The sequence below is a fragment of the Euphorbia lathyris genome, chromosome 7, assembly GCF_963576675.1.
Source record: "Euphorbia lathyris chromosome 7, ddEupLath1.1, whole genome shotgun sequence".
NCBI lineage: Eukaryota > Viridiplantae > Streptophyta > Magnoliopsida > Malpighiales > Euphorbiaceae > Euphorbia > Euphorbia lathyris.
The window spans coordinates 64,427,196-64,438,394 of NC_088916.1; the positions used below are offsets into that span (position 1 = coordinate 64,427,196).

An 11,199-nucleotide genomic window follows, 5' to 3' on the forward strand; every position below is an offset into this window, starting at 1 on the left:
TAATAATAATAATAATAATAATAATAAGTTACATACGGAATGTGTGTTGCACTCACCTTAGAAAAGTAAAACAACCAAAGTCGAGGTATCCAGTTCTAATATTAAAGAAGATAAGTTTTACAACTGAGCAAGTAAGAACTTCCCTTTTAATATGTTTTAATTCATTCTCTGAATTATGTAATTGATAACATCCAAACATTATCGTTGTGGCAAAAGTATAATAATGGAGGAACACGCCACATGGAATGAAATAAGATACACCGTCCGAGCAAGACATGACAAATGGAGATGAGTGAGAAGGATCCGCCATCTCACCTTATTCATCATACACCCGCCATCGTGTCTATTTTAAAAAGTTTCAGGAGATACCAAGGAACATTGCTGTTAATATCATTAAAATTAGCAATTAATGCACTTAAATGATACTTAATCATTATTAAAAGCGTCATTGATGTGACTATTCAAATACAACATCATTAATGATTAAAAGGTTATGAAAACTTATATAAATACCCTAACTCTAAGGTATTCTAGGTATTCTCACTAAGCCTTCTAAAGCTCTCATTAATTATTCTTATTATTCTCAAATCCTATACTAACTTTGGCATCGGAATGTCCCCTACCGATTCCAAACGAACCTCATAGGAAAGATATTCCGAGCAAGGAAATTCTCACTGTTATCAGTAATAACATCTTACGGTGCGTGCAATACACCTTTCACCTACATCTTATTTTATTTTTTTACAACCGATTGATTAATTGATTACATTTTATATAACTAGACCTAACTTTCCAAATAATATTATTATGTTTTAAACCCACCAATTTCATATTGGTCCAATTTTATCAATTGAGGCCACCCTTTTGCACTTGGGAGTAATTGGGATGTGGACAGGACAGTTATTCTAAACACAATAAACGGATCTTTCTTTTTTTTTTTGAGCAAATATGCGAGAACACATTTATTGGTTCATTCAATTCAACCCCATCAACCAAATACATCCTCTTTGTCCTTTATTCTTAGTCTAATATTCTTTATTTTTAGTCTAATGCATCGGTTATGTTTATATTTGCCCAAAATTTCCACTCGCCTTTAATTTTAAAAATTTCAAATTAGCATATATTTTTATTTAATTATATTCAATGATATTTTATTTTTTAATAGAATTTATTGAATTTTAAAAAAGAAAGACATGCTCCATCATGTATAAAAAAATATCAAATAGATAAATAATTAGAAAATTTTGAAAGTTGTAAGGTTATTGAATGCAATTTGACAATAACAAAAGATTATTGAATATAATCGAATAAGATTAGAGAGTTATTAAATACAATGAAATGAGAATCGAAGGTTAATAAATACAATTGAACAAGAATACAAAGTTATTTAAAATTTTAAAGTTGAAAAGACTCATAGATTTAAACATTTATTTTTTAATGAGCCAAATGAGTTCATGTGTTTTGCTTGATATAATTACAAGTGACTAACTTAACCTCTAATTGTAATAATTAAGTCTGTCTTGTCTTTTTTTTTTTTTTTTTTTTTAACAGATGGTCTGGGATACAAAAACAAAACAATTGCTGTTTTTCCTTAACTTCAATTATCAGAAATACACATACTGTACTTTAATCACTTGAAAATCAAGAGTATATCTATATGGATACCTACCTTAGTTGCAGTTATTTTAGCACTTCAAAATTTTCAGATTTCATCTCGGGTGGCTGCAGACTGAGCTTGAACTATTACGAGGGGGTTTGATATTTAATAGAGATAAGGATACTGATATAGGTTATTGGGACATATATATACCAATAAAAGATTGTTATAAGTCGAAAATTATTATATTGGACAAGGATATGGTCAAGGATAGGGAACGAGATATGAGATATGGATAAAATAAATAAATTTTATTATATTAGCCTGTAGATAAATAACCAGATATAAGAAAGATTTTCCATCTTATTAAAATTACAGTAGCTTATTTCAGCTCTTATACTACTCCATTAGGTATAAAATTTGAGGGTCAGATTTTTATATCTCACTTTATTTATCTCCTATAACAAACACACTCTATAATCAGACGTGTTCTGAGATAGAGTGAGTTGTTATTGGTGAAGTTAGAGCATCTCTAGTGGTTCTGTTTAGGGACTGATCTGCAAATATTATTAGTGTCTAACCACTATTTTATACAAAATTCTTTGTATCCGGATTTGATCAGTATCTAAATTTAGACACTGATATTTGGATTTGAGGGAGAAAGGAAGAAAGGCAGCAGGTTGAACAAGGATTGCTACTCGCGTGATGTGTCAAAGCATAAAAAGTGGCGTGGTCTTCCTACACAGTGAGGGCGCGTTTCCATTGATTTTTTTGTAAAGCAACCATATACTTTACCATGGGTCCCATGCAATTTTCGCCAAAAAAAAATTGGTTTATTTTGGTAAAATTTCTGTTTCAAAATAAAAAATGGTAAAATTTTAATTCAAAAGCAATTATTTAATAAAATCTATATTTTGTCTGAAATTATAAAAAAAAAACTTTACTAAATCCTAATTATTTGCATTAAATTTCTGCATTAAATAAATTATCAAATTTTATTTTTATTTAAATAATATGATAAAAAGCATTTTTTTATTAATTATTACTGACTGTTTAATAATATTATATTATTAGTATTATTAATAAATATTAATAATACAAACACTTAGATTAAAATGAAAAAATTAAAATATTAATATGTAAGACCTATTGAAATAAGATAAAAGTGTCTAACTATTAGAGGAGATTTTTAAGAAAAGTGTTTTAATTTGGAGGGTGTTTTGTAATAGTGTAAATTGATGATGTGTCAAAATTTGGATACTAACACCATTAGAGATGCTCTTAAGAACGCAATGAATGGTGACAACACAGTTCCAGGTGGACTGGTGAGGATGCAGTACCATGATTGTTTAATAATGAGAGTAAGTAGGCATCCATAAATTAGAATAAAAATAAATGAGTTTGGCAAGTAGTGAAATAGAATTAAATAGAGATTAAATATGTTAAAATGAATGCATAGGTTAAATTAAGCAGGGTTGGAGTAAAAAAAAGGGAAAGGAGAAAGCAGACATATATATCATTGCATTGCATGCTTTTTATGCAAAGAAAGCAGTTGAAGGCATGTGGCCAGCCCAGGCGTTGTTGTTTCTAGTGCTGATATCTTGGCTTTGGCTGCCAGTGCCAGGGACAGGGACCGGGACGCTGTAGCTCTGGTCACTGATTTATTCATCTTTCGACTTTTACACATTAAGCTCGTGATCGTGCATCATCTTTCAACGTAACATATATATAAAGTTATGAATTCAGATGCTTTACTGGTTAAGACTCCAAATTTCCTTAAACTCACATCTAAAGTTAATGATTGCTAAACCTAAAATGGATAAATTATAAAAATAAAAATTTAACATAAAAGTTCGTCCTCATGGTCATTGAATTTTAATCATTATTACCATTGAATTTTATCGTTTTTTTCTCAAATCAGGAATAATAGTCAAATTTAATCCCCTTCTCTACTCCGTTCCCAAGAGTATACGTTTTCATGTTCCAATTGAACACTTTCCTTTTTTTATTATTCTCAAAGGAGAAGATTTTTTTTTTTATCAAACATATGCGGATCCAATCACAACCTTATAATAAGAACAAGAGATCTTTCTCGATCAATCTCTTTGTTACAAACATAATGCAGATTTAGCCTTAACGTATGAAATGATAAAATTTAACTCTAAAGTTTTTAAGGAAAATCAATTTTAGCCATGCGCTATCGGAAATTTAAAAGGACTTGTTTGACTATTATTTAACTGTCATATTGGACATTCGAAACAAGTTTATCAATAAATTGAAGTAGATTCGTACATTTTTAGTTGATTTTTTTTAACTATATTAATAATACAGTAAATATTTTAAACAGTTTGATAAAAAAAATTATGATTAATATATATTTAGCATATTTAGTTAAAAGATTTTTTTTATAATTTTGTTAGTAATACATTAAATATCATAATTGATATACAGAAGGTTTGAAGTAACAGTTAAATATCAGTCAAACTAGTTTTTTTCTAATTTTCATAACGTATGACTAAAATTGATTTTGTTTAAAAATATTAAAATTAAATTTACATTATTTCATAAATTAAAGCTAAATATGAACGTTAGGATTATCCCTATCAGTTTATTAGCTGCATTATTTTATTTTTTATTTTATTTTTTCCTAATCCATGACCTAGTACCATCCAATCAAATATTTTTTTTTTCTAACAGATTGGTTTGTGCAGAATTTGTTTTATTACAAAGATCAGTGTTTGGGCCGAAATCCAACTCTGCAAGCCCAAATTGAATATTTCCGGATAGAAGCCCACAAGGCCCAATTGTGTACACGTCGTCAGTAACTTCCTTCCAACTTGCAACTGGAACAAACAACCTAATCGATTCTCTGATTCTCTCCTCTCTAGTCTTTCTTTACACTTGAATTTCAATGACAATTCACGACGGAAATGCCGACGAATCCGCCGCTGAAGATATCAGTCTACACGAAACGACAACCCACAAACAAGAACAGCAACCAAAACAAGTCGCACTTCACTATAAAGTCGCCGATGAAGAGTTGCATAAGCTTCTTTTACCTAACATCGACGACCTTCCTCTACTCCCTCCCTCTGCAATTGAAACCAATTTCATCTCTTATTTTGCTCCAGGTTACTTCTCTCAATTTCAATTTCACTTTCTCTGTTTTTGGCTTCTGCAACCTTAATCAGTTTTGTTTTCGTTCAGATTTTATCAAGCCCGGGCACGATCAGTACGTTTATCGACATGCCAATGGGTATAATGCTTGAATCTTTATGTTTCTTTTGATGTGTCTAGGGTTTCTATTAATATTGGATAGGAATTTGTTGTTTTGGTTGGAAGATTGTGCGTGATTGGGCTGGCTTCTACGCACATTGCGTTTAAGGATGAAGGGGGAATCACCGCCGTTGATTTTAATGTTGGCAAGTCTGATAGGAGTGGCTTTAAGGTTACTGGAAAACGCAAAAAGGTATAATCCAGATGGTAATTAGTGATTAGGATTTTAATCAGGCAGCTTAAAACTCTTAATTTTAGTCTGTTTGATGACTTTCTTGCTTGGTTTCTTATGAGGACCTATTGTTGGCTGTTTAATTGATTGATTGCTTATGCAATGATGCATTTGATTGTAGCTTGTTAATCTCATATCTGTCCATTCTAAGCGAGTTTAGATAATCTTCTGCAGAATGCACAACATTTCGAGCCCAATACAGCTTTATGTAAAGTTTGCACCAATACTGATTCCTATGTTGTCAGGTAAGTAGAACTAATTGATTCACCACAATTTTCGCCATGCTATTTCGCTTTGGAGTTAAAGTTGTTCTTCAATTTTGACAGATGTTGTGTAAAAGGCTCATTATTGGAAGTGAATGATAGACTAATCAAACAGCCTGGATTACTCAATGCATCGGTGAGAACAACATTCATAGTGATTCCAAAAACCATTGATTTGTGTTTTCGCTACATAGAGATTAACTAACAACTTATTATGATGATTATGGTTGGATACTGTAGTACAATGACATTTGAAGAAATCTCGATAAAGTTGTTATGCATTTTGATTCATTTGTAACAAGTGTTCTTGAAACATTGTTTCGGTTTGGGGGCAGTCTTTTATGACCATCACCATCTTTTGGGCTTTGATGGAGGATCAGGATAGTTAGCAATCATTTTACAGGCATAGATGGTGTAGTGTGATAATTCTATTATCTATTAATTTTATTGATTTCATTCTCGTGGACTTAGCATCTTAGTCAAATTTAAATCATTGATGGGTCCAATTGTTTTGCAGCAATTTTGTATCCATATAGCTCTGGTCACTTAATAAGGAAAGACATTTCGCGGAAATATATTGACATCAAAAAGAACATGTATGAGGGAGCATGCACGAGTGTACGTACTAGCGTTGGGAAGACTGAAGAGTTTCCTATTACGATTGGAGTGCATCAAGGTTCCGCACTAAGCCCATTTCTTTTTGCCATCGTTATGGATGAACTAACAAGTTCATTTCAAGATGGTATACCATGGTGCATGCTGTTTGCAGATGATATTGTGTTGGCTGATGAGACGAAAGAAGGAGTGGATAGGAAGTTGGAACTATGGAGACAAACTCTAGAATCTAGAGGCTTTAAGTTGAGCCGAAGTAAGACAGAATATTTGGAGTGTAAGTTTAGCGGCCATAGGAGTAGAGAGGCAGGGACAATCACCCTAGATGGGAGAGTTGTTCAGGCCTCGGATTGCTTCCGGTATTTAGGATCTATTATCCAAACGGATGGAGAAGTAGATGGAGATGTTGCTCATAGGATTAAAGCTGGTTGGTCGAAGTGGAAGAGTGCTACGGGTTTCCTTTGTGACCCCGGCATGCCTAATAGATTGAAGGGAAAATTCTACCGGACGGCAATTAGACCAGCACCACATCCATAAGATGTCGGTGGCGGAGATGCGTATGTTGAGATGGATGTGTGGTCATACGAGAAAGGATCGTGTGAGTAATGAAATAATTAGGACAAAAGTAGGGGTCACATCTATTGAGAATAAAATGAGAGAAAACCAACTAAGGTGGTTTGGCCATGTGAGACGTAGAGCGCTTGATGCGCCGGTTAGGAGAACCGAAGAGTGGCAAAGGGATGTAGTGGTGAGGGGTAGGGGAAGACCTAAGCAAACTTGGAGGAGGGTGATCGAGAGTGATATGAGTTTACTGGGAATTGAGGAAAATATGGTCGTGGATAGGACGGAGTGGAAGGAGCGAATTTGTGTCGCTGACACGACTTGATTTCACGGTTTTATATGATGGTTCATGTTAACCGACCCCGAATCATTTCGGGACTAAGGCTTTATTGTTGTTGTATAGCTCTGGTCACTTAGGTTGTCTCAGGTTCCCGACTTCTGCTGTTGTTCTTAGAGTTCTAAGTTAGGCATGCATATATTTTTCAGGCATCTGGTACTTCAACTTTCACCGACATGTGATCATATAAGAGGGTTATAAGTTGTCATTCTTTTGAGAGATGCATTAGATCTGTGATATGGTCGCCACTGATGAGAGGAATATGCATTGATGTCTATGCGAGCATCTGAAATATGCTTATCAGATTTATCAGCATAACCATGAGACCATTTTGTTTATCCTGGTTGATGAAACAATTTTTACTGTTGCGTTCGAGAAGTCATTTTACTATGCACAATCAGTATTGATTGATATTCTGGGTTAAATTGCAGGCAGACAGAGAAGGATTCATTGCCATTATTATGCCAAAGCCAGCAGATTGGCAGAAGGTCAAGATATCCTTACTGAGCCTCGATGATTACAAGAAACTGAGAGCAGGGAGTTGAGGATTGGAATGCTCGGATCAATTTCAGGAATATCAACGAAAACAGAATGAGTTATACTGCCTCATCCCGGGTTCCATATCTTGAATTTTCAACATCATCAATTCATTCACAATGAGAACATTTCCGTCCATCCCGGGGTGTGGCATTCGTACATCTCAGAGGGTGAAGGGTGAACTGTAATGCCATTGCCATCCCATTTTTGGTGTTGTTCTGAATTGTTTCATCACTTGTTTCTTCTTTTTCTTTTTGTTCATTTCAATTATTTAAGAATAATACTTGAGTGTTTAGAATATATTTCTTATTTAATGTAGCTTATTAAGTGGAAATAGAGTATCTTGATATATAATTTTTTCCCCTAAAATTTCTCTGGATTGCTGCATTCTGTTCAAAATTGGTTATGCAAGTTTTTACTGTCTTTTGAACGGCTTGTATAATTTCTCCAAACAAAGGGTATGAATTGTTCTAGAAATGCAATTAAAAATAAAGGACTCAATAGATGATTACACATTTCAACTCATCATTTTTACTGTTTGGCATCCTACATTCTTATTTGACAAATTTCAAAATTGACATCACATATGTCAAGTTAAACTTACTTTTATCTAATTTGACTTTTATCTAAACTAATTTTTATCTAAAAGTTGATAAATTTAGATGTGTAATTAAAGTCTAAAAAACATCACGTGGCTCTGACCTTCAAATTTTTAGTATATTAAATTCTTGATCTTTCACTATTTTTTTTTTATATATATTTGAAGTATTATTCATTGAGGGCGAGCCTTGACGCAACGGTAAACGTTGTTATCGTGTGACTAAGAGGTCATGGGTTCGAGTCTTAGGAGCGGTCTCTTGCCAAATAAATTGGCAGGGGACGGCTTGCCCCCAGTACACCCTTGTGGTGGGATCCCTCCCCGGACCCTCGCGTAGTGCGACCGGACCGCCCTTTTTTTTTTGAAGTATTATTCATTTCAACTGCTTTTAAAATTTGTATTTTTAACAATTCGAAAACAGTTTTTGATATTTAATGTGATTATAGCGAAAATGTAACAACTTTATTTCAAATTATAAAATATATAATTTTAAACATAAATGAAATGAACATCATTTTAATTGAATTAGATATTTACAACCGACTAAATTGATAAACAAGAGTTTATTGTGATAAAAAAAAATAGATAATAAAAAAGTTAATGTCTCTAAATAAAAAATCAAATGATTAAGCATACCAAAAATGAAAGATGAGAAAACTAATGGTGTTGTTTTTGCCAAAAATTGACCAAGTATGATGCAATGTTTCTTCACTAAAACCTTGGGTAAGATAATGCAAAAAAAAAAAAAAAAAAAAAAAAAAAAGCCAAACCTTGGGTAAGAACTTCACAATATATACATCTGCTGATTTTCCATATGGAAAAAGGAATATTCAGTTTTGGGCTTCTCTGCCTATATATTGTTATTGAATATTACATGGGACATTGAATATGCCATCTTTGGCCTTAATTGGAAAAGAATAAAATAAAATAATGAAGCTAAAGAAAAAGAATTAACAGTTGAGCTGCCACCTTCAATTTTGTCCTCTAACTAAATGATTATTGTTGTTGTGCAACCATAAGTTCCCTTAAAACAAGCCTTCTAGATCTGTTAATTGTATGAAAACACAAATAAACATGTTCTTCAAGCTCATCAAGCTGCTCCTGATAGCATGAATCATGCATATAAAATTCCTTCACAACTTCCTTTAACAACTCGCTATTTTTATGCCTAACACACATTTCAGCAAGAGCTTTCTTATGCTCCAATTCATCTGACAAACTCGCCACCAATCGACTCACTGTATCAAAATCATTAACCAATATGTAAGTACCTTTCGCTGCAACATCAAGCTGCGCACACAGCTTCTCAAAGAAGCTCTTCTTCTTTTTCTTAAACAAACGCAGAAAACAAGTGATTAACCCTGGCGCAACCACAATGCCTACGAATCCATGTATAGCAATGACCAGTAATGCAATTAAAAGCGCACTATGAGCAACCACAAGGCAATATCCTCCGATCCTCTTCCAAATTCTCTTCAATTTTGCTTTTCTTCTAATCTTCCTTTGCTCCGAATTCAATTTATGAAGTAGATCTAGGTTATTATCATGTAGATCTCGGAATTCTGTTTGGCTCACGAAGGATAACGGATTTTTCAGCATTGCGTACGCAGAAAGCTCTCTCAAGATAGATCCACGCATTTTCTTCGTGTAATCTGTAGAGTGTTTGGCTGATTTGCTTAGCTTGATTACCTTCTCAATCCTCCGATAATTAACGCGTGTTTGATGGATATTTCGGAGAAGTAAATCGCAGATATTACATGCTTCTAAACTCGATTCGAAATAGTCAATCAGAAGGCGGTGGAAATCCATACTGTGTACCATTCCTGTTAATGTCGCTTTATGCTCCGGTTGAAATAGGTAATCGGAGAGATGAACGTAAAATTTAGGAAGAGACGAGGAGGAAGAAGAAGAAGGAGGAGTAGAAGGAAGTCTTTCTAATCCTCCTCCATCAATAGATCTTCTTCTTATCTGACCATGAATTCTATTCCACATTTCTACATATGATGTAGTCCTGAAAGCTTCTTTATACTCTTCGTTCACATTAGGATTTTTGCTCAAGTTGTTTCCATCTTCATTATCTGATCTTCCTGAAAATCAAAATCAAAATCAAAATCAACATCAGAATCAAAATCAAAATCAACATCAACATCAGAATCAAAATCAGAATCAGAAAAAAGTAATACAAAAGTAGATAAATCGATACCTGTCCGGGAAAAGGGAGACTTAAACTTGCCCCAAAGCTTTCCCATAGAAGACATAATAACTTTTCGAAATAGGAAAGAGATATTAGAAGAGAAAAGAGAAGAAGAAGGCGTAATATATATAGGGGGGAAGGGAAGGAAGAAAGTTGGCAGTAGAGCGCCGCCTGCGCATTTTAATTTAGCTTAAGTAATACGATAGAGTGTCAATGTCCCTCACACGCTTTTGTTTTTATGTAAATAAATGCTGACGTGTCGTCCTCTTAGACAAAGCTTTTATTTCAGAAAAACACTGATATAATCCAATTGGAAATTATGTTACGCTATTATGTTTATAGTCACTAATATATTTATTTATTACCTTAATATTATTTTCCTTTTATTATTATGAAACCGATTCTGATGATAATCATTATTATTACTATTACTAACTGATTTTTAGGAAACCAGTAGTGTTAGTTACATTACTCAATTATTTATTTTATATTATTGCTTCTGAGTTTTAATAAATTAATAATTATAATGCAACAGCTATTTAAGGAATGAAGCACGAAAACTATTTAATTAAAGCTTGCGCGTTTATTAAATAATTGAATCATATACTTATATTTCATATAGTATATAAATAATATATATTTATATATTTCAGCAGAGGATAATATTAGGGAGTTAATTTGGCCTACAAAGCCTATAACAACACTATGTTATGACATAGGATTCGGATCCCCTCCTGTTCACCAAAAACAGGAGGGGTTCTGTTTATATTATTTCAGCCCTTTGATTAAATTAAGGGCTGTGATTTAATTAAATATAGTTTTTTTTGAAGATAAACTTATAAAAAACAGTCCACAGTTTGCGTTGAAAACAATTACCGCATTCTCCCTATCTATTCCTTTTCCAATTAATTAACGGTAAATTTTAAATAAAACTCCAGTAGTTTTATTAATTTTTAGATAAAAGACTATGATTTACTTTCTTTTTCAAAGTA

At 33.0% G+C, this 11,199-nt stretch overlaps 2 protein-coding genes across 2 annotated transcripts; one reads left to right on the forward strand and one right to left on the reverse strand.

The window, feature by feature from the left end:
* Positions 1-4,458: 4,458 nt before the first annotated feature.
* LOC136234848 (uncharacterized) lies at positions 4,459-7,749 on the forward strand. The gene is made up of 6 exons (XM_066024335.1): positions 4,459-4,728; positions 4,805-4,853; positions 4,940-5,066; positions 5,280-5,350; positions 5,432-5,504; positions 7,310-7,749. The coding sequence occupies exons 1-6, from the start codon at positions 4,509-4,511 to the stop codon at positions 7,421-7,423; spliced, it is 654 nt and encodes a 217-aa protein (XP_065880407.1). The 5' UTR covers positions 4,459-4,508; the 3' UTR covers positions 7,424-7,749.
* A 1,039-nt stretch (positions 7,750-8,788) lies between these two features.
* Positions 8,789-10,418, reverse strand: LOC136200654 (UPF0496 protein At1g20180). Its single transcript, XM_065991078.1, has 2 exons — positions 10,217-10,418; positions 8,789-10,100 (listed from the first exon to the last, which is right to left on the reverse strand). The coding sequence occupies exons 1-2, from the start codon at positions 10,269-10,271 to the stop codon at positions 9,010-9,012; spliced, it is 1,146 nt and encodes a 381-aa protein (XP_065847150.1). The 5' UTR covers positions 10,272-10,418; the 3' UTR covers positions 8,789-9,009.
* Between the last annotated feature and the right edge of the window lie 781 nt (positions 10,419-11,199).

Excerpts from the sequence above, each read along its gene's own strand:
- LOC136234848 (XM_066024335.1), top strand. The coding sequence starts at position 4,509 with ATGACAATTCACGACGGAAATGCCGACGAATCCGCCGCTGAAGATATC. Across the intron at positions 5,067-5,279 it reads TTACTGGAAAACGCAAAAAG|AATGCACAACATTTCGAGCC; the intron begins GTATAATCCAGA and ends AATCTTCTGCAG. Across the intron at positions 5,351-5,431 it reads ACTGATTCCTATGTTGTCAG|ATGTTGTGTAAAAGGCTCAT; the intron begins GTAAGTAGAACT and ends CAATTTTGACAG.
- LOC136200654 (XM_065991078.1), bottom strand. The coding sequence starts at position 10,271 with ATGTCTTCTATGGGAAAGCTTTGGGGCAAGTTTAAGTCTCCCTTTTCC. Across the intron at positions 10,101-10,216 it reads GTCTCCCTTTTCCCGGACAG|GAAGATCAGATAATGAAGAT; the intron begins GTATCGATTTAT and ends TTTGATTTTCAG.